Below are 22,445 nucleotides of genomic sequence, written 5' to 3' on the forward strand. Positions count from 1 at the left end.
TTTTTCTATAATTACACTGTATCTCCAACTAAAAACAGTTTACAATCTACTGTTACTTAACACATTCCTCTAGCCTCTCAAACCCAGAGATACTCACACGTCTTTTTTATTTCCATATCAAGTCTGAAGTCTTTCTGTCAGTCTTTCTGTGACTTTACATTACATTACATTACATTACAGTCATTTAGCAGACGCTTTTATCCAAAGCGACTTACAGGAAGTGTATTCAACATAGGTATTCAAGAGAACTACTAGTCACCAGAAGTCATAAGTGCATCTCCTTTCTTAAATAAGCATCTTAAAGCATAAACCAGAGCAAAAGTATAGTGCAGAGGCAAATTACTACGAATTACTACTTTAGTCCAAGTCCCAGGTTAAAATCCCTATCCCTGGTGTTAAGATGATAAGGACGACATTATTTATTTATAAAATCTCACAGTGACCAGCAGAGTCTAAGTATTAGTCAGAGAGAAGATTACAACAAATCATTATTAAAGCCTATTTCACCCGCAAATCCAGCAGCGACAACTGTGTGTTTGGCTTAACTTTTTTCCCCTGTGAGTTATCTAAACAGGCGCACAAGGGAGAAACTGTTAAATGCAAAGCAGCACTTGTTACTAAATCTTGTTTTGGGGAGGGGTTAGTGACATCGGGGGACCCGGCAAAGAAAAGCCAGTTGGTGAATGCAAAAAGGAGCTGGCAGTGCCTTTGGCTTTTTGCAGCTCAGTGGGTGGCAGGGCGTTGGCCAATATAGGACACTGCAGTTGTTCGATTGCCTCTATCGCCAAATGGTACAACAATGGTACGGTTAGAAAATCTAGAACTGGTAGTGTGATAACTGCTGTAGATCTTTGTCGTGGAGGCCCAGACTGATAGGGACGGTTCGGTGCTAGTTTTGGTTTACAATGGCAGTGCTGGATAACCACAGCTGGCAGTACGCCCAGGCTGGGAAAACACTGATCAGGCTCTCAGGTAGAGTATTCTCTATTATTAATATATTCTGTTGGTATTATCTAGAATCTTGTTTATTTTAATCCACATTCTTCTATTTCATGTTTGTGTATATTTGTCTTATGTTTGAAAGAATTAGATTATATTTCTAGGAAGTAAGGCCACTACATGCATGCACATTAGTTTCTTTTTATACACTTTACCGCCATCCCTCATACAGAAGGTGTCCTGTTTTCAGTTTAGTATATGGGTCATTTTGCGCAGCTTGGCCTGTGCTACAGTACACAGACACAAAACTGTTTAAGTTGCAATAGAATATAAATAGAAAAAACGTACTTGCGGGGATACTGCACAGCTTATGTAGTTTACAGAAGGTAAACTATTAGACAAGTACAGTCCACAACATCAGACCCAGCCATCACTCTCAATAAAATAGTGTTCTTTTCTCATTCTCTCTATCTCAATCACCAGGACTTGGTGCCTGCAGGGGTAATGAATGCAGATGTCTGAGGAGTAACTCTGAAGCGATTACGAGAAATAGTGCTATTTATCATGAGGGACAGTACTGCAGAATGAGATCACAAGAAGGCAAGCTGAGCGAGAATTTATAACACCTCTGGCGTAGTTTGATTTAGAATACGTATTCCAAGACCTTGTACAAAATATGAAGTCATGGGTTTAAGTTCTAACTTATGATGATGACTGCAATCAAATGATCAATCCTTTCACTTGGAACATTTTGTCCTTATTCAGGACCTTTTCATTTTTATAGTAAGATCAATAAAAAAGTCAGACCCATTAAAACTAAAGTATCAATGCTTTTAGATAGTGTCCCAGTAGAAACTGTTCAGGGTAATGAAAAGTTGTCATCCAGTAGATGGCCATCAAACCTTGTTGCAGACTTTTCAAACTTAGACTCAATACACATGACACACTGTAGTTGTCCATTTTTTCAGCATCCCAGGAAGAATTGTTATAAAAGTCTTTCTGTTTATATGCTGGATTGATCCAGAATAGAGTTCCGGCAAGTTGATAATGACAAGACAAGTGCTTCCAGTCAGAGAGCTGTTGCTTCAGTCCTCTGTTTCTGACGCAGTCAATTTGGACTTGTGCCTGTCAAAAGTGCTGACTGTTGCTGAAACATTGCCTCACATTTTTTTTATCCTTTCAAATTAGGCCATGTTGCAGTGCGTGGACCCAAACCTCTATTAAAAGACAGCATTAAGTACTGGCAAGTGACACAGAGGGTTGCCAATAGTGAGGCCTAGAGGGACACTAAGTATGTCAGAAGTCAATAGAGCCAACAGAGGGAGGGGAGAATACAGAGAGAGACAGACAGGGTGGTAAGGACGTCACATGAGCTGAGAAACAAAGAAAAAAACGAGAAAAGAGGAGATTTGTAAATTATACACGGAGGTGAGGTTGTCATTCAGGCTCACTGAGGTGTGAAAGGGATAGAGAAACAGCTGTAGCACTATAATAAGAACACATACAATACTTTCATTCTGTCAAGGTTTATTACTACCTTAACCAGAATACAAGATTACAAACGAAACAGCCGCACAATCAAACAGACAGACAGACAGACACACACATTTTCTTTTTTGTACAGCATTTATTCATTCCTGGGCTGTCTCCAGATTGTGTGATTTTCTTTATCTGCATTTCATCGTTTATATCTTTACTTTATTATTTTTAAGGCAATATCGCAATTGCGATATAATTTGCCGTATTAGAGGGAACTATACTTTTATTCCCATTTTCATTAAAACATATTATTTTGATTATGATTTGATTTTTGCAGTGATCTGTAGCAAACAAAGATGTTTTCTTAAGTCTTTGGGGAAATTATATGTAGACCATCTCTGCAGCTAGATGATTAAAATGGTATTTTGACACTTATTTTGCCTTTATCAAATATTGCTCCTCCTGCGATTTGACAATTGCGATAGGCCATATTGCATTTTGATAAAATTTGGATTAATTGTTCAGCCCTACATAATACTGTTGACCATTGTTTATCTATGCATTGTGTGTTTGCTGCTGACACACTGTTCTTGAGAAGAGTTATATTTAGGGAAGATCAGATTTGTAGTGCTGATGCTGTGGAGCTTTCTGTTCTGTCTGAACTGTATGATGAGTTGTTCTTTTAGAGAGCTCTTAATCTATAAGATATATTTAGGTGAACATATGTTTGTTTCACTCAGCTCTAAGATTTTGAGCTGTCACGCTCAATTATGAATTATGTATAGGCATCATATTGTGGTCAAGAGTTACATTTAGATTTTTTGTTTTGACTGAAAGTGTGGAAAAATAGGTAGTAATGGCCTTTATCATTGACAATGAATACAACTTGAACAGTCAAAGTACTTGTAAATTGTATGCTCTGGAGTCTGTTACTCAAACAGAAAAACTATTTACTTCTCATGGGCATTTTTCACTATTTTTGGACTATTTTCTAGACTAAATGATAAAAAACCTGACAGATTGATTACATTATGAGTTATTATTAGTTGCAGCCCTTATGGTCATTACTTATAAATAGTAGCCTATTCGAAGCTGGTAAAGTGACTCCATATATTGGAAGCATATAATAACAGTTCTTTAGTGGCGGGAAAGCATTGTTTTATCTGAAGGCGCCACACTGCACTTACAGATTGAACACATAAGCACAGTGCCAGAGCTCCACCACGAGATCAGTTTTTGTTTCCTACCCTTCCCATTTGTTATGACTTATTCATACCTTTTTTTTGCTGTGCTTAGGGGTTATATCCAGGTCGAGGGGTTGCGGTAGGAGCAAAGTGTTATTTTTACTGTAAGCCACACTGTAACAACAATATGAGAAACCCGATGAAAGTTGAGCTCACCACAGTCCCCAGGCCCCCTGCCAGCTCCTGCTGAAGGTCACAGAACTGGAGTAGAATAGACGCTGCTAGAAGTGGCTTTGTATCAGAGGGAGGGAAAACTGTGTGTGTGAGTACAAAAGATAGGAAAGTAAATAAATGGAAAGAATATACAGTTTATGAGAGAAAGATTGAGAAATGGAGCGTGAGGCAGAACAAGAGGGAGATTGAGCTCTAAGTTGTTGTGATCTTATCACCGTGTTTACCGGGGCAACAAACGCTTGCTGTTATTCTAGTGGGAGTTGTCATATAGGGGACGTGACAAACATCCTGCTTGTATCAGCCCATTATATAGACTCAACCAAACACTCATATTTCCCACAACAACATGGATGGCAATGGCATCATGACATACCTATGGGGTTAAGCAGATATAGTTAACAACATGGCATCTTCATATGGCAGATACATGATGATAGTAGATATTTTTAACAGAATAAAATAAACTATTATTACAGAGCTTGTGTTTGTGTGTCTTGGTTGAAATAGCCAGATATTTGTAATTTAAAACCAACATTAAACTGTAAAAGCCAGTAGTTTTGTATGTTAGTTTTTGAGTGTCCTTGACTTGCTTGGTATTTTATTTTTGACTTTTAAGTGCAAATCAAAGAGCTGCTATTAGCTTGTTTCAAACTCCCAGGTGAACCCAAACCCCAAAAAGCAGACAAAATTGTGTGTCTTACTTCTAAAATGTTGAAGATCAAAACCCCACGGAGCAGAACAGCTCACTACATTACTGCAAACGCCAGCTGACGACCCGCAGCCGTTGTTGGTAGACATTCAAGGCTAGAGGTTTCCTGGAAGACACTGATGTTACTTTTCTCAGAGTGAGATATTTATTTTGTGTTCAGCTGAAGTGAATTCCCTGGAGGATCTAGAGTGGTATGTGCCCTGCTTTCTGCTTGGGTTCTGTTTCACCAAAAAGCTGATAAAGTGGCACATCCCTCTCTCCAAGGGAGCGCTATTCTTAGAGACCTGCAAAGGGGTTTCAGACTGCTACACAGTGAAACACAGGTCAGAACACATTCGCACACACATATTAAAACATAAAGTTAGAAATGTATACTTCCACAGACTCACACAGGGGTAGCCATACACACACAATCACATACAGTTAGGCTAATCCACACACCCTCTAACTCGAGCACATTAATGACTAAACCTATCCACTTTCACACTTCCTCTGTTCCCAAAATGCTCCCCACATTCTAAGCCAGTCCAAGTCGGGCAAAACTGAGACAAACCAGGCTGAGCAGTGTGACAAATGCCTCCCACTTCTCTCTTTTCACTCAAACTCATAGTGAGGTTCACATACTGGGCTCTGACCCAGAACTGAAGTATGAAAGAGCCATCTGAAATCCATCACATTCATATGCACTGTAAATCTTTGTATATAGCAGACAGTAAATTCTTACAAAGGGCTTACATTTATACAGCTGTGATTAATAATAAGCATCCATTTGTTGAATCTCTTCAGTGACAGATTGGTGAATGGTCAAGTGCTGGATGCACATCATTGCTATGAAATGCATTTCATAGTGACTTCTAGTCTGATTCTTTGGATCCTAAACACAGTTATCCTCACTGGCAGCTGAAATCAGGTTTGTGTTGAGCTTGCCAGCACAACGGCCAGGAGAATTGCACTGTAGTATTTCTGCAGTCAAAATGTAGCAGTCCTGTCAGTTCTGCTCTTGTAATTGCTCTTGGTTTGAGGTTACGAGGTTATGAGCCAGAGGATTGGCATCATGTGGTGTGCCAGGCTGTGCAGATGCACCATGTACAGTCTAGCCTGTGGTCTAAAGGATTGGAATCAAAGGGATTGGCACAATTCACTGAGGCCGTCTGTTCAGACGTGCTGTGGAGAGTCGACAGAAATATGCAGTTGTGATCATTTTAGGGTTGTGAGTTGGGGTTATTTTCTGATATCGGGAGTACCTGAGGAAGAGCAGGAAAATGTTGCTGGGGAGAGGGATGTCTAGAATATCCTGTTAAGCCCGCTGCCCAGCACCCGGCCCTGGGTAAGCGGAAGATAATAGATGCATGGAGCTCATGGTACAATATATCATGCATTATGTGTTGTCAAGCCAACCCAAGCATAAACAGACTCCACATGACATACTATCATTGTCCCTTTGATCGATGTATTCATAAGATGTCTCTATAACTAAATATGCAGAAAGAGAATATAAGTGCACATGTGAATGTCCATGTTTGTGTGTGTGTTTGTGCATGTGTGTCACGATGACAGACTGTCATCTGCCGCCCCCCCTTATTGGTGTCTAAATGATCCACTACCTGTCATGTGTGCAGTTAATCTCCTCAACCTGCAGTCATCACCTCATATTTCCTGTTACTATGTAGATATGCGAGGTCACAGTGAGCAATGAAAAAAAAAGATTTTTTTTCTAATTTTCCCTCTTTATTTCCCTGCTTTCAATTCTAGATAAAGAAAATAATGATAACAAAAAAGCTCATTGTAAAAACCTTATTTCTTGGACGTACTCTGCATTTTGCCTCATTTTTACAGGGCACTGAGTGCAGGCTGCCAGTAAAATGGATTGCTCTCATTACGAGTGTGTTATGAACAAGCAGTCGGTGATTGAAAAGCTTTATTTCATGCTCGGCAGACTTGTAAATGAGGGGTTGCGTGTAGTGAAGAGAGGAGATTGTTGTGTGTGCCTGTGTGTTCTGGTGTGTTAGGGTGTGGATTGAGAGGCGATGATGGGATTTCATGAATCACAGTGTATAGGGTAATACTTTATCTCTGGAGGATATTGTGTGCTTTATTGCTGCATATGAACATGATGAAAATGAGGAAAGGCTCTGTGGTTGTTTTTGTACTTGTGGCAATGTGCCTTTTTTACTGTGTTGACATTATAAGTAATGGGCCATCACACCATGGAAACAACTTACTCTTCACCAGCAGCTGTATTTTGCAGCTCTCCATTATTTTTATGATCTATATGTGGAATGAACTACCAGATCTGCAAAATCCCGTTTTACGGCCTTAAGATGTGCAACTTGTATGACAGCCACATATGTTTCTAGCTTACTGCAGCCTTCCACATAAAACCCAAAGTACATTTTCATCCAGCCTTTCTGCCAGATTCAGTCTAACGTGGTACGGACTGCAGTTTGGTCAGTGCTGCAGCATTATAATAGAGGGCAGTGTTGGCTCCGTGCCGTGCCAGTATCTTACATAAACCACCACAGTGAGGAATGTGTCTTGGCACGCTCCACAGGAAACGCATGTGCTAACACACAAAGTGCAAGAGGAGTATTGTTTCTTTCTGCTTGGGCCCTGTAGTGCTGATGCTCAACACACACATACACACAGTGAAACACTCTTTAAAGTCGATGTCTCTGTTTTTAACATCTTTCCTCTTGCCTTGTTCTCTGTGTATGAGAGACAGGGGGGTTTAGATGAGAAACAGGTGCAGCAGGTTATAAAGAGACAGCCAGCAACAGAGGAGATCATAAAACCTATGAGTGTAGATTGAGAGGGACTCACTCAGCTGTTCAGGCCCTCTCTCTCTCTCTCTCTCTCTCTCTCTCTCTCTCTCTCCCTCTCCCTCTCCCTCCCTCTCTCCTCTGGCCAACCGTGGAATGAGAATGAGCCCATTATTGCTACCTCAGTCCCATCTCCTCCCAACCAGTTGTGACATTATGCTTGAGTCAGGTGGTGTCCAGTCCGGCCGCTTCCCACTGTGAGCTTATGTGCAGTCATCTTGGCTCTTACTCCTAACTCCCTCAGACCGTGGATGAAATTGATATTACAGGAGCCATTAAAACCTGTAGGAGTGATTTAGTCATCTCTGCAGTCTCATCTGTCTTGCTGTACACTGCAGTTTTGTCTGTCCCCATATTCTTCTCTTGAATCATTATCTGCCTGTGCTTCTCTGCTCCTGATGTTTCATACCAGGCACTTTGTCCTTGTGCCTCTTCAATTGAGTCTGCCTTTGATCTATCTATCTATCTATCTATCTATCTATCTATCTATCTATCTATCTATCTATCTATCTATCTATCTATCTATCTATCTATCTATCTATCTATCTATCTATCTATCTATCTATCTATCTATCTATCTCTTTACTTTGCATTCCATCACATCCCTTTTTTTGTCCTTCATATCCTCAGGTTGTAACTCATTTGCGACCTGGAAGTAGCAGTCATAGGTTTCATGATACTGATGTTGAAAAATGTCCTCATTTTATAGTTTTTCTCCTTACTTGCATCAAGCTGTGGGCTGGAAAATATTCCAATTTTGACTGCAAATACTCAACTTTGAATAATCACTGGTTCCTGCCTGAGATTATGGCTTTACTGTAATTTAAAAAGAATTAAGACTCATGACGGACTTTTATTTGAGGGCATTCGGTTTGTGTATGTGTATGTGTCTTGAGCGCATGATTAAACTCTCGGTCTAGCCGCTATCTAATTAGCTCATTTCCATTCAAATTCAGTGTGATTAAATGTTTGTATTATAACTGTCAAAGCAGCACAGTGTTTATGTAAAGTTGTTGCTCTTTCCTCCACACTATTTGTCTTCCTTTTTGACCCCTGAGCTTGTTTACCAAAACAGAGCTTAAAAATATGAATTATATTTTCATGTTTCATTCCCCAACGGCATTCTTTATGATTAAGATTTGCTGTTAGCACACTTCTTCAAATACATTTTTACTTATGTTGCCCATTGGCTTATGTAAAGGAATATTGTGTGTGTGTGTGTGTGTGTGTGTGTGTGTGTGTGTGTGTGTGTGTGTGTGTGTGTGTGTGTGTGTGTGTGTGTGTGTGTGTGTGTGTGTGTGTGTGTGTGAAAATGTGAGGGCGATGACTCACAGCTAGAATGAGCGATATCTGATGACATCACCAGCTAACTGCATCTGCAGAGAGGCACTGCCCCCCCCACACGCACACCTCCTCACTCTCATGCATAATTTGTGGTCAAAGCTGTCGATGTCATGGTTGTGCTCTTTTTTTTGTGAATGCCGCATTATAGCTTTCAGTCATGGATGATTGTGCATTCCACTGCTTTGATTTTTTTATTTCCATTTGCTGCATTTTCGTAATGAAATTGTCCAGAATAATATTTTTTTGTGTGTTTTTATGACTCTGCGCTGACAAAAGCCATGGCCGGTGGCATTAAGTTTGTGGGTTGTCGAGTGTGAACACTATATCTCAGGAGCACCCTAACCACCCATTACTGCCATAACTCGAGAAGTCATATGCTAATTATGACAATTTCATACAAATGAGGATAAAATGATGAAATGATGACATTTTGGACAGACATGGATGGAAACTGCAACACGACTGGTTGGCGGAGGCATATAACCGTGGGGTCGTAATTCTGGGTTATTTATGCCAATCAAAGTTATGCATTGTTGCAGTGATAGAGAATTTGTATTGAATAACCAAATAAAAGGTACACTGTATTTAAATTAAAAAAAACATAACAGTCATTATCAGATACGTTTATGCCGTGAAAATAACGAAAATATCTCATGTCATTTGACTACATCCTTACATTATTCTGTTCAGAGGCCATCTAAATCAGTTGTCTTCATGGCTAACTGCTCTCTCTGACACAAGATGCAAGTATGTGTGTGTGTGTGTGTGTGTGTGTGTGTGTGTGTGTGTGTGTGTGTGTGTGTGTGTGTGTGTGTGTGCGTGTATGTTTAGTTGCTCCATTTTGCTTCCTGTTATTATCCAGTGTGCCATCTGTTTAACCAAGCAAGGCCATGGTTGAAAGAAGTATACGTATAAGTATACGTTATATAAGTTTTTATGAAATGCAGCTGATGGTATTGTCCAAGGTGAACGTCCATGCTTTTAGTATTGACATTGTTTAACATTGTTGCCTTTTAAACAATATGTCAAAGAAAGTTTATTGCCTGGTTGAGTTTCCTTTCCTCATTAGTTGTAGACAATCATTTTATTGGGAGACTTGATTGAAGTCATCTGGATTAAAACAAGCAGTTTATTGGGTCAGTTAAACTTAAAGCATTATCAGAAAAACACTAATCATGAAAAAAATATAGCCTTCCTGACTGAATTTATGATATAGATTAATTTGTCTTAGCGTTTGAATTTCGGTTGCACCTGCATTACTGACCTCTACATTTTTCTCTGTGTTTCAGGGTTTCATCGCAATGAGGATATGAAGGCCATTGATGTGCTTCCTATCCTCAAGGAGAAGGTCGCCTTTCTCTCAGGTAAGATATAGAATATATTCATCCTGCATGGTTGTTGTGTTAGCACGATGATGCAAAGCAATTTATCAGATGAGATTATTGCGTGAAGTGAGGTGAAGTCATCAAGATCATTTGAGAGAAGTGGAGAATTTCGTTTTACAAAATATGTCATCAAGATCATTTGAGAGAAGTGGAGAATTTCGTTTTACAAAATATGGTCTATTAAGCGACAATCACAAAGACAGCTTTCTGTTTTAGCATAAGTAAGTTTCATCTTAAGTTGTTAATCTTAAAGAGTTGCAAAGTCATACCCCTGATCAGCATAATAGCAAAATCACAAAAGACTTTGTGGCTCCTTTGCTTGAAACACATGTTCTGTGTGGAGTTCACGTAATTCCTGACTTTGTGTGTTTCCTGATGCACAGGCATATCACAGGATTAATGTGTTAAAAGCAGAGAACCCCTGAAGTAGTTGCTTGTTCGTCACATTGGTTATTCAGTGACAAAGAATTTAACACAGAGAAAAAAATGTTATTGACACCACTCTTATCTCCCCCTTTGCTTGGGCTTGCTCTGCTTCAGCCTTGCTGCAGTATATCAGCATTATCTTTATGGGAAGTAGCGTTTTTTTTATTTACTTTTTTAATCCAAAGGTGGCAGAGACAGACGTGGAGGTCCCGTTCTCACCTTTCCAGCACGAAGCAACCATGACAGAATACGACCCGAAGACCTGCGCAGGCTCATAGCCTACCTGGCTACTATTCCCAGGTAGGAATAATTGACTTACAAACACACCAATACAAAGGGTTTCCGTGAAGGATTCATACTTTTTCAAACTGTGAATATGCACACACACAAACACACACACACGCTCGTTTGCACATGCACTAACTCTTTAGACCCTTTTCTTGATCCTGGGTTAATTTGAAACAGACTCCTCCTCCTGGCCTTTTGTGCAGTCAAACTCACACACATCTCATTGCTTTCTTTGTGTCAGCCTTTCCCACCTTGCTTTGATTTAAAACGCTGAAGCATAACCTGAGGCCACAAGGAGCTGGAATGGTTTTATTTTGGATTCTCTGTGAAGATTCAACCCCCTTTCCTCCTTTCTTCCGTCTCATATCCTCCTAACTTTCTAGAAAAAAAGCTTTATGTAGGTGGCCAGTCGTTCCTTTTTAGTAACTTTAGTCTCTCTCTCTCTCTCTCTGCCATTCATAATGTCTAAAAAAAAATCACATTACACTGTGCAATAATAGTTAAAAAAGTTAAAAATAGTTGAAATAGTTGTTTTTTTTTTTCTCTGTCTGTAAATATAATATTTCAGTTATTGTTGTTTTTTTCTACTGTTTTTTTTTTTATTGCTTATTTATAATACTTGTTTTATTTTATTTTTATTTTTCATTTTTTATTTTTTAGCTTGTCTTCTTCTACTATGTCTCTTGTGTGCACTTTACTCTACGCTGTTGTAAGCCTGCAAATTTCCCCGCTGCGGGACTAATAAAGGATTATCTTATCTTATCTTATCTTATCTTGTCTAGTTAGAGTGAGACAGGTTTGATTAAACAACTTAGATTGCAGCTTCTTTTTTCTCCCTAAGTGTTTAAAAGACGTTGGCTTTTCTTTCCTGTTTCCCTGTTAGCAGGAAGCATGTAGCCACAGGATGTTCTTGCAGTGTTGTACTCCATTGCGCGCTGAAGTTCTGTGCATGCTGATGTTAAAGTCTAGAAACACCTTTCCTTCACATTTAACACTCAGCTCCAGGCGGTTCTGTTTGGAGTCAGTTGTGATTAGCTTGGAGGGAAGCTTGCACTCTTCTGTTCTGCTTCCTCTGATCCCAGTGTGCTGCTCCTTTTGGTGCTTTACAGGTCAAGTGCTTTGAGTCTTTTTCACAGAGTTTGGAGATTTGTCTTGATGCGAGAGGTGGTCGGGATCAGTTTCAGTAAACATTGGGTCCAGGTTTCTTTAGGGCTTCAGGGCTTTCTGGGATGTACAAGGCAAAATAAAATATAAAAGATGTCTGAGTCTATATATCAGTCAGCAGTATTAAGAATGATGGAAATGTTTTTATAGTGTCGATAGTTTACAATTCTGTATCAAAGTCCAGTTACAAACTATTAATCAGATATGACCCCTGGAACAGAGTCTTTTTACATATTTTCAAAGGTGCATAAAAACTCCGATCAATTTTAAATCATGTAACTGAATGATCACAAGGATTGTGATGTTTTGTTCTTTATTCTTGTGCTTTTATCTTCTACATTTATGCCACATTAGTTGGTGTTCAGTTTGGAATGCAGACCAAGCTGGATTAAACCGCTAAATGTAAAAAATCTTCTCTGTATTCAGTCCTCTTTCCCATCATAATGGAATGAATTAAAACCATGTTTAAAAAATGTAGCTATTTTTAGCGCTTTTCTCTTAAAATACATTGTGGCATTGCAGTAGCTTGCTCTGAATTGGGGGATACTGGTTTCAGTTGGTGCATTAAGACTTCCAGGCCTTTTAAAAGGCTCAAGTCTTTAGGAACTGCTTTAAGAAGTAAGTTAGGAGGAGAAAAGATATGTCTATTTGCATCTGTCAGTTTGAGGCACAGAAGGAACCAAGTGTCACTAGCTCAGAAGGAGGTCAGCTTGATTTCTCTTTCTCCTGTCTAAATATTTCTTATGTCTTTCCCCTTCTGTTACATCTGCTTTCTCTCGCTCTCTCTCCTCTCTCTCCCCTACGCTCTGTTTTTCTCTACCCATTTGGCCACCTATCTGTTTTCAGAGAGTGAGGTCAGAGACAGTTAGAGCAGGAGGGCCTGCGTTTGTTTCTGTCTCCTAGCTCGACACGTTCAGATTAAAGCCTTTAACAGCGAGAAACAACCTTTTATGGACTTATACAGCAGCAGGACTCCTGGTAAGCAGCGGTGGAAATTTCAACGCTTGAATGTTTTAACAAGTTTTTTCCTTCCCAGATGCTCTTGAGATTTGCACAGGATCTTTTGACTTTAAATCTTTTTGCCGTCTTTCCTTTTAGATTTTACATGTTTTGTGGCTTTAAAGTGTCTCTTGTTCTGGTGTGTATGGTTCAACATTGTTTCTTTCAGCTCATTCGGGTTTGTTCAGTCTCAAATCAGTCACATCTGGTTGCATCTGTCCCTTTGCTGTCACTTCTTTATACTTTACCCTAAGCTGCCCTAATGGTTTAAGCCTAAAAAAACCAAATTCAAAAATAATATATCTTCACACTTGTTCATTTGCTTTTTATCCTAGTATGTATCCTTTTTTTTTTTTGCAGTGAGGAGGTGGCCAGACATGGCTTCACAGTCATTGTGGACATGCGTGGTTCTAAGTGGGACAGCATCAAGCCTCTGCTGAAAATCCTCCAGGAGTCTTTCCCGTCTTGTATCCACGTCGCTCTCATCATCAAGCCAGACAACTTCTGGCAGAAGCAGAGGACCAACTTCGGCAGCTCCAAGTTTGAATTTGAGGTTGGTGAAACCCTACATACTTTTCTATCTATTACGCACAAAACTAAAGCTTTTAACATATAGCCTTGTTTTGTTGTTGTCGATGTTAGAGTCTCATTTGATTGTACAGGTTGATGATTATATTACTATTTTCTACAAGAGATGGAGATATTGGTAGTGCTCATTACGTCAGACTATTGTTATGTATATTATCAAAATGAATAATGTGTTGTGAGTTGAGCATTGACATCGGTCTTAATTTATCAGCTCTAATTGAGCTGCTGCTCGGTGACAGTGGCACTGTTCTGTCCCGTGTGGGCATGTGGTGGTGGTAAATTTAGTTCTGACCCGGTTACTATGGGAACAGGTTATATAGGACATGGCAAAGCAGTTCATCCCAACAGTAGGGAGTTGGGTTTGAAAAAGCCGCTTGTTGTTTTTTATGATGTCAAACATGTACTGTTTGCAATGAAAACCATGAAGTCACTGATTTGAGTCACTGGCTGAAAAGTTCTAAATAGGGAAAGTGATTTAGACGTGCTCTCCGTCGTCCTCGTCAAGTACTGTTGAGTTTTCACAACTGCTGCTCATTATCCAGCAGCAGCAGATGATGTTTTTACTGCACAGCCCCCTGCTGCTAACGTGTGTAGGTTCACTCCTCAAACAACAACTACTCACGGTAGTGTGTCCTAGTTTGCTTGCAATTTAAAAGAAGCTAAAAAAAAATACCCTTCAGTTAAAATAGCATTCATACCGGAGAGCACTCAGGCAGGCTCCAATCCCAAATGTGACCATATATTTTGCGTTTTCATGGTGTTTCCCTTGTTTTAGTGAACCTCTGCAGTGTTTGTTTTTACTTCATGAGAGTATATATTTGTATATTTCCACCTTATTAAAGATAACATGAAAGCAGCTTAAAACTGCTGGAATGTTGGGGTTTTTTTGGGGCACCCCACCTATCTAAACAGTAGACATGTGGAGTCACTGACTCTGCACATTCTTTTCAAAGTTTAAGTTTAACAGTTCGAAATATGTTGAAGTTAACATTTGATTAAATTGGAGTATTAAGATGATGATGACTGTGATGGTGATTGAATTGCAGTGGCCTTTTTCTTGTTCACTTCTTTTCTTTGCCTGTATTAACCCGTCTTTCATTTTTTCTGTCTCTTTATTGTCACTTCTGACTTCATTTGTCCCGAACACACCCACCCACCCACTCCAGACGGTGATGGTCTCCTTAGAGGGTTTATCCAAGATCGTGGACTCATCCCAGCTGACAGCGGACTTTGAGGGCAGTTTAGAGTACAACCATGATGAATGGATTGAGGTTTGGATACTTTCTCTTGTTTATTCTGTTCTTCTGCTCTTTGAAAGTCACACACAAAGACCTTGTGTTTAATTAAGTAAACAGATCTGCTCTTCACAGCAGGACTTTATATGCAAGATTCATCTTTTACTAAGACTTGATTAGTAGAAAAAATTGTATTTTTAGTTTGTAAAATGCAGCTCACATGTGACTTTCATTACAGGTGCGGCTGTCTTTTGAGACCTTTGCCAGCGACTCAGCACGGGCGCTTGCACGCCTTGAGGAGCTCCAGGAAACCTTGTCCCAGCGTGATCTCCCGCGGGACCTGGAGGGGGCTCGACGGCTTATGGAAGAACATGCATCGCTGAAAAAAAGGGCCACTAAGGCATCGGTGGAGGAGCTGGATGCGCAGGGACGAAGGCTGCTACAAAGGCTACAGTTACACGCTGCAGGAGGTGGAAGTAGCAGTGAAGGCGGGTACGGTAACCGTGGTAGTGGAGCGAGTGGAGATCCCAACGACCATCACCATGGCTTCCATGTGCATGCGGACGCACACAACCTAGTGGCCAAAGTGACGGGTTTGTTGGATAAATTACATGGGACACGCCAGAATCTGCAGCAGCTGTGGCACATGAGGAAACTGAAGTTGGACCAGTGTTTCCAGTTGCGTCTGTTCGAACAGGACGCAGAGAAGGTCAGAGCGCTGTTTCATTCTATTCTCCATGCTATATACTTGATGGTTGAAACCATGTAGAATTTGATTGGTTCCTCGCTGACACAAAAAAAATGAAGAAACAATGTGCTCCATTTAAGATTAGATCTTTGAAGACAGGATGCTGGATCCTGCATGTGGATGATATAAAATGATAGGCTAGGACTGCACACCAATTTGACTCTTTAATACTGCCCCACGGACGTTTGGGGCGAGAAGCTCCTTCTTCAGCGTGTGTTCTGGCAATTTCACAATTACTACACCCAGGTGGGGTTAATTATAGGTGGTTGCAACCAGAACTCACTGCCTTCTCATTTTATTGCTAGTTGGTGCTTACATGTTTATATGCGCAAATGCACAAATAACTTCTTTATACATAGAAGTATAACATTAATAAAATGTTTCAATCCTCAGATCAACTTTCATCCCTGTGTATCCCAGATTAGCAAGGCATTAATGTATATAGTATTACAAATGCATTGGTAATATTGGTAATATGAGATTGACGTGTGTGTTTTTTCTTTATGTACTCAAGTCCTATTTTATATCTTGGGTAAATATTATATGAGCTGTGCGTTTGTGTGCATAGAAACAGAGAGGAAATGAATGTGTTTGAGTGTGTGCCGGTATGTGGTCAGTGTTTCAGATAGTGTGATGTTGAGCGTATGGTGCTGAGTAATGTAACCATTTTAAACTGTGCAGAGCCGGAGGCAAATGCAGAGGCCTGCTATGGAAAGTGTCGGAGCTGTAATTAAACACACCTTTTCTATACGCCAAGCATGTAGAGAGAAAAAAAATAGTAAGAATACACCGCCAAATAAATAAAGGGTAAAGTGCGGAAGTGGACACACAAACACATACACTACACACACACAAACACACACACAGAGAGCTTGTTCTTTTGTTCTTACTTATTACGGGCAAGCTTTAGGATAACTTCCTTCTAGAATCCAGTGCAGTGATGAAAGGTTTTCGTTAATTACAAACACCAAACCACAGGCGCTCTCTTATTCTAACTACAGTTGCCGTGAGTAAACAAGAGAAGGAAAGACCCTTGTAATTTGTTGTGCATTCTGTAACACTATCTGCATTTTCTCTCCCTCTTTTGTGTGTAGATGTTCGACTGGATCATGCACAACAAGGGGCTTTTCCTCACGAGTTATACAGAGATCGGAGGGAATCACCAGCATGCTGTAGAGCTGCAGACCCAGCACAACCACTTTGCCATGAACTGCATGGTAAGACGTTGTCTTTGTCTCTGTCGGGCACACACACACACATGCACAGTCACAATCAATCATCATTACTGTCATTCACAGTAACAAGCTAAGGCCTCCCACCCCTTTACAACCATCACAGACACAGACACACACAGACACACACACACACACACACACACACACACACACACACACACACACACACACATACATGCATGCATCTCTTATTTGATCCCAAACCATCCTCATCCTTGGGCCGTCGCTCCAGACTTATACTTTCTGTCCTGCCACTGTTTCTCTCCTATTATTCAGCTGTTTTCCACTCCAGCTCAACTCTGCCCCCTCTGTCATATCTTGTCACAGTGTTGTTCCCACAATTTACCCATGTTACGTCCCTGCCCCTCCCAGAGCTGTGTGCTGCCCTCTGTTGCTCTGCTTCCCAATCCTCCCCTACCTTACTGTAGTCTGTGGAGCTCTGCTGTGGACTAATACTTTTAGCTGAGGACATTATACAGTATTGACTCCACCGTCCTAACCCCTCCTGGTCATGCTCGCTAAAAACATACGTCATCAATACCTGACCCTTCCAGTTTGTGTTTTTCTCCTGCCTACCAGAAACCATACACTGCCCTAATTCCTTTATAATGCCACATTTTATTTTACCACAATTCATCAGTGACAGTCAGTATGATCCCTGTCTGGCAAGCATAACTACTTGTTCAGCCAATTACCTCTATTGCAACAAAAGGACCCAAAAATAAATGTGTGAAATCACAGATATTACACTTTTACCATCATAATGTAAGTATGTTTTTTGTATCCAAAAAGCACCTCAAAAAAGAGTCAAAGAGACAGTAAATATGGTTGGTTTGAAAAGTGTAGCCAAGAGGAAAGGGGCCAATGGCCTCCATCCTCCCACTAACAGTGTCACTGGCGTTAGGAACCACGCGCAGTGTGTGGCGTCAATATCAGGTCCCAGAGGCCGTCTCAGGGACCACCTAAAGCCAGTTGTGTCAACACTGTGGGTTGCGATGAAAGAATAACCTTGGAGACAACAGTAGTATAAAAGAAAGATGGAACTGCATTATAAACACACATATGTTCACAATACACTGGAAACACATACACTCACACACACACACACACACACACACACACACACACACACACACACACACACACACACACACACACACACACACATACACGCACACAAACATTCGGGTACAATCAGAGTGACCACCGCCCCCTCCACCCATTCTTCCACAGGAAGCAGCGTTTCCCCTTCCTGTTGCCTGCATGGCTCAATGGAAATGCATACTGTCAGGGTGTGTGTGTTTATGTGTGTTTGAGTAGGCATACTCTTTGCATCCTCTTGTTTCTATGTGTTTCCAGTATGAGAGAAAAAAACAAAGGGAAACAGTTACAATACCTTTAAATGTGTGTTGGCGTTACTGGTTTTAAAAGATGATCCAGACACTCCAAAATCTAAAACAAGAAACTTAGAGGAAGGAAATATTAATATAAAAAATACTTTTACTGTAGTGGCTAAATAAATAAAAAATACATACATACAGTGCACCAGGTAACACATAGTCTCCATCATCACTCTTTTTGCAATGTTATGTCCTGCTGTACTTGACAGTTGTTCATATTGTTCAAATTTTACTGTGGCCTTAGTAGTTTTCCTACGCTGTAGATGAATTGATCTCTGGGTCAAAGGTGTTCCCCTCCTTTTCCTCGTCTCTCTCTCTCTCTCTCTCTCTCTCTCTCTTTCTGTCTGTTTTTTTCTCTCTTTCAGTTTCACTTGCCCCATATACTGCCATCAGGTTTGAGTTAGGAATACCTTCTCCCTATCTCTGCCCTCCCCCTTTCCACCATCAGTTATGGATTAAGGCTTTACCACCCTGTGTGTTTGAGTAGTCCAGCTTCTGTTGTCTAATCGAATTCACAATGTCCTACAGATGGCCAGAGGCCTCATGCTTTATTGGTTGTGACTTGGACTGATGTGTTTGTGTGTGTGTGTGTGTGTGTGTGTGTGTGTTTGTGTGTGTGTGTTCTCTTTGAGGTATTTTAGTGCATGTGTCCTTTCCAAACAATTCCATTGCTCCCCATGGAATAATTGAACATAAGATCTATAGTTGCTTAGAGATAATTTTCCAGTTTTATTTGATTTGTGACTTTGTAAAATTTATAGTAGGATTACAGCAGTCCTACTGTGCACCACTGATCCTTTGTGTATCACAACCTAACTAGTGCTTCGTACTGGAGAGCAGTTTGACTCCCTTGAAATCTCATGTGAGCCATACTTCTAAGCTCACCAATATCTCTATTATCCTCGAGCCAACATCAAACTTAATCTAGTGCTTTATGTCCCAATGCCAAAATGTTCTGGATTTTGGACAGTTGGGAATGGCTTTGCTTTGTTTGCATTTAAAAACTCCTTCAAGTAAAAGTAAAGCTATTCAAAACCATTTACTAAATCCTAATTTCATAAGAAGGGACCATCAGAAACCATCTCAAAGCCATATAGGTTGAACAAAACAAAGCACCAGTCCAATATCTGCAACTTTGATGAGAACTCATAATTTGTGACTGTCTGAGTAGCTGGTGTTGGGTTCATCTTTCCTCCCCGTTGTGATTGAAACAAACAAACTAAGAGCCATAATAGGCTCCGGGAGCAGTAATTGAATAGAATAATAACAGGCTGTTAACACAGTTGTTAATTAGCATTTGCTGATCCGTGCCTATCTACACAAAACAGCTTGGAGCCCATATATTAAAAAAGACTGAATGATAAGAGGCAAATGAGTTTATTTTCATTATTCACACAGGGTATGCCTCCCAGTGACTTTTTAATGCCCACAAGGGTGTGTGTGTGTGTGTGTGTGTGTGTGTGTGTGTGTGTATGAGAAGTGGAGGGGTAGTTTATGACGAGGGTGCCTGTATTGACTTTTATTCTCTCTGATATTACTCACTATGTACGTTAATGTGATTCTGGCTACAATATTTCAAAAATACACTTTGATTGCTTTGTAGAAATACAGCCAGTCTAGCTGGTTTCACCTTCATGCACCATGGCAGCCAAAATGAAACCGCGACAATGTTAATTTACCTTCGCAGAATGACCAAATACTAAGATTACACAGAAAAAAATGATTGAATTATTGAATTAAAACAAATTAAAACCAATTTTGGTATGTATTTTAATCACTGCCATTTTCCTTCTTTACTTCTCTTGCCTTAAACACAGAATGTGTACGTGAACATCAATCGGATCATGTCAGTAGGAAACCGGCTCCTGGAATCAGGCCACTACGCCTCCCAGCAGATCCAGCAGATCTCAGGACAGCTGGAGCAGGAGTGGAAGGCCTTTGCTGCAGCACTGGACGAACGCAGCACACTGCTGGAGATGTCTGCCAGCTTCCACCAGAAAGCAGACCAGGTACACACATGCAACAGTAATATACAAACCAAAAATAAAGTACAGTTCGGATGCTGTCAAAAGAGTTCCACTGGAAAGCTGAGGCAACACTTACATGCATGTGCTATGTGTTACAATAAATGTTTATTCCTTTTTAATTATACGCAAAATAACACATCTACATATCCACATATACTCACCTTCCACGGATGCAAACATTCTTAGCTGAAATAAAGTTTTTAGGGGGAAAGGAGCGTATATCTACTACAGAATGTTAGGAGCTAACAGGATTTTCTTATATTTGTGCTTTACTGAATAGTTTAGTGTCCAAAACTTATGATAGTTTTATATTCTTTTGAAGAAAAAAAGTAGAAAGTATATTTAAAGAGAAAGACAAGTTGGAAGAAAATACTTTGGCTCCACTACAATTTACAAGCAATACAGTTGCTTTATCCCTGATAGACCTAAAAGACCATTTAAATGATCAATACTGCTCTCCACTGTTTTGCTTACGGTTGCAGTAACAATGCATTAGTTTGCTGTTGACACCTATTGTTTGCTGAGTGGCCTCTTTGCTGTACAGTCTTTAATGTTCAAGACTTCCTTGTAAGTTATTGATATTTTGTTTTCAATGGACAGAGCAGCGTTACAGACATTAGTTATTGTATGTTTTGATTACCATCATTCGTAATCAATTTATTCAACAGTTATTTAAACTGTCTACCTCCTCTTTGGACAGTCTGAAGAGTCCCAATGCATTTTGAGGCTGTTAACTATGTTCAGTAAGCTCATGTCTCATACTCAGAAATTCTTGCTATTCTAGTATACATTCGACATTTCTTGTGTTCACAAAATCCACTATGCAGGTGGAGTTGGAACATACTACCTACTCAATGTTGTATCATACTTTCTATGAATAGTATGTGACTATGTATTGTCAAACCAATCCATACATTTTTCACATCCTCCCCCTTCCTAAAACAGAATAATACAATTTTAATAATTATTTTATCAAAGCTTTCTCCAGATCTCACTGCTTTGCTGTTGCTTTTTTCTTTGTTTGTCTTTGTTTCTTTGTTTAACTTTTCCAACTAGTATGCTGTACTGATTCACCTGTACTGATACAGGTGAAGTTTGAGAACAAGTAAATCAAACAAAGTTTCATTTGCCATTCACATCTAATCTCATTGTGCATACTCGACAGAAAACAGTGTTAAAAGCAAATATGATATATTGTTTTAAGTGTTTATATTACTGTATGCCTTTTTATATATGTTTGTTAGGTCTGTGTTATACAATGTTTGTATTGTGTGTGTACTCCCCAGTACATGAGTAAAGTGGAGCCATGGTGTAAGGCATGTGGTGAAGGAGAGCTGCCCTCTGAACTCCAGGATCTGGAAGACACAATCCACCATCACCAGGGATTATATGAGCACATCACAACGGCATACTCTGAGGTCCATACACACGCACACACAAAACACAAACACACATGCAAATATTAATGCCACCTCTGCAGAACACAAATAAGGACTGGTTATTATGCTTTCAAAACATACACTTCAATACATTTTGTTGAGTCTGAATGTACCTGGTGCCTTTTTTTTATATAATTTTTCTCAAATGGTCAAAATGTCAAAACTACCTGTCCCCTTTTTTACAGGTAAGCCAGGATGGGAAGTCTCTTTTGGACAAACTACAGCGACCTTTGACCCCAGGGAGTGCCGATTCATTGATGGCATCAGCTAACTACTCCAAGGCTGTGCACCACGTCCTAGACATCATCCATGAGGTGCTGCATCACCAGAGACAGCTGGAAAACATTTGGCAGCACCGCAAAGTCCGCCTGCATCAACGGCTGCAGCTGTGTGTCTTTCAGCAGGATGTACAGCAAGTAAGAGACAAATCCAGCAACAAAGACACAAACAGCTCTGTGGGCTGCAGAAATGCACACACCTATCCTTCCAAACATTTTTACTGGAATGAATCAACTTATTGTGATTTTTTAGAAGGCTTGTCATTGTGTGGCAATTTTACTAAACTCATTTTGACAGTTTTCCAGCAGTTGAGTAAAGAAATGCAATCTGTATTGAGAGTTAATAAACTGAAATAGGAAACTGCTCAAACATTAGAGAAATCCATATAGCAACTCATACGTTAATTTTTTGCTGTCTTACTGTTTTGAATGGTTATAAAGATCCAATAAATGTTTGTTGTATTCATTCCATATTGATAAGCAGAGGGTGTGATATTAAGATACAGGCTAATAAAATCAGCTCCA

The 22,445-nt window shown here is 40.0% G+C and overlaps 1 protein-coding gene across 1 annotated transcript in view; it reads left to right on the forward strand.

Moving 5' to 3' along the window:
- triob (trio Rho guanine nucleotide exchange factor b) overlaps window positions 1-22,445 on the forward strand; it is an 84,531-nt gene that overhangs the window by 14,669 nt on the left and 47,417 nt on the right. Inside the window, exons 2-10 of the mRNA XM_054621240.1 lie at window positions 9,998-10,072; window positions 10,705-10,819; window positions 13,331-13,523; window positions 14,725-14,829; window positions 15,032-15,502; window positions 16,636-16,758; window positions 19,994-20,185; window positions 21,490-21,621; window positions 21,828-22,058. Of these exons, the coding sequence (XP_054477215.1) occupies window positions 10,018-10,072; window positions 10,705-10,819; window positions 13,331-13,523; window positions 14,725-14,829; window positions 15,032-15,502; window positions 16,636-16,758; window positions 19,994-20,185; window positions 21,490-21,621; window positions 21,828-22,058 (1,617 nt within the window). The 5' untranslated portion in view covers window positions 9,998-10,017. The remainder of the gene's footprint in view (window positions 1-9,997; window positions 10,073-10,704; window positions 10,820-13,330; window positions 13,524-14,724; window positions 14,830-15,031; window positions 15,503-16,635; window positions 16,759-19,993; window positions 20,186-21,489; window positions 21,622-21,827; window positions 22,059-22,445) is intronic.

The sequence above is a fragment of the Anoplopoma fimbria genome, chromosome 20 (genome assembly GCF_027596085.1).
Source record: "Anoplopoma fimbria isolate UVic2021 breed Golden Eagle Sablefish chromosome 20, Afim_UVic_2022, whole genome shotgun sequence".
Classification (NCBI taxonomy): domain Eukaryota; kingdom Metazoa; phylum Chordata; class Actinopteri; order Perciformes; family Anoplopomatidae; genus Anoplopoma; species Anoplopoma fimbria.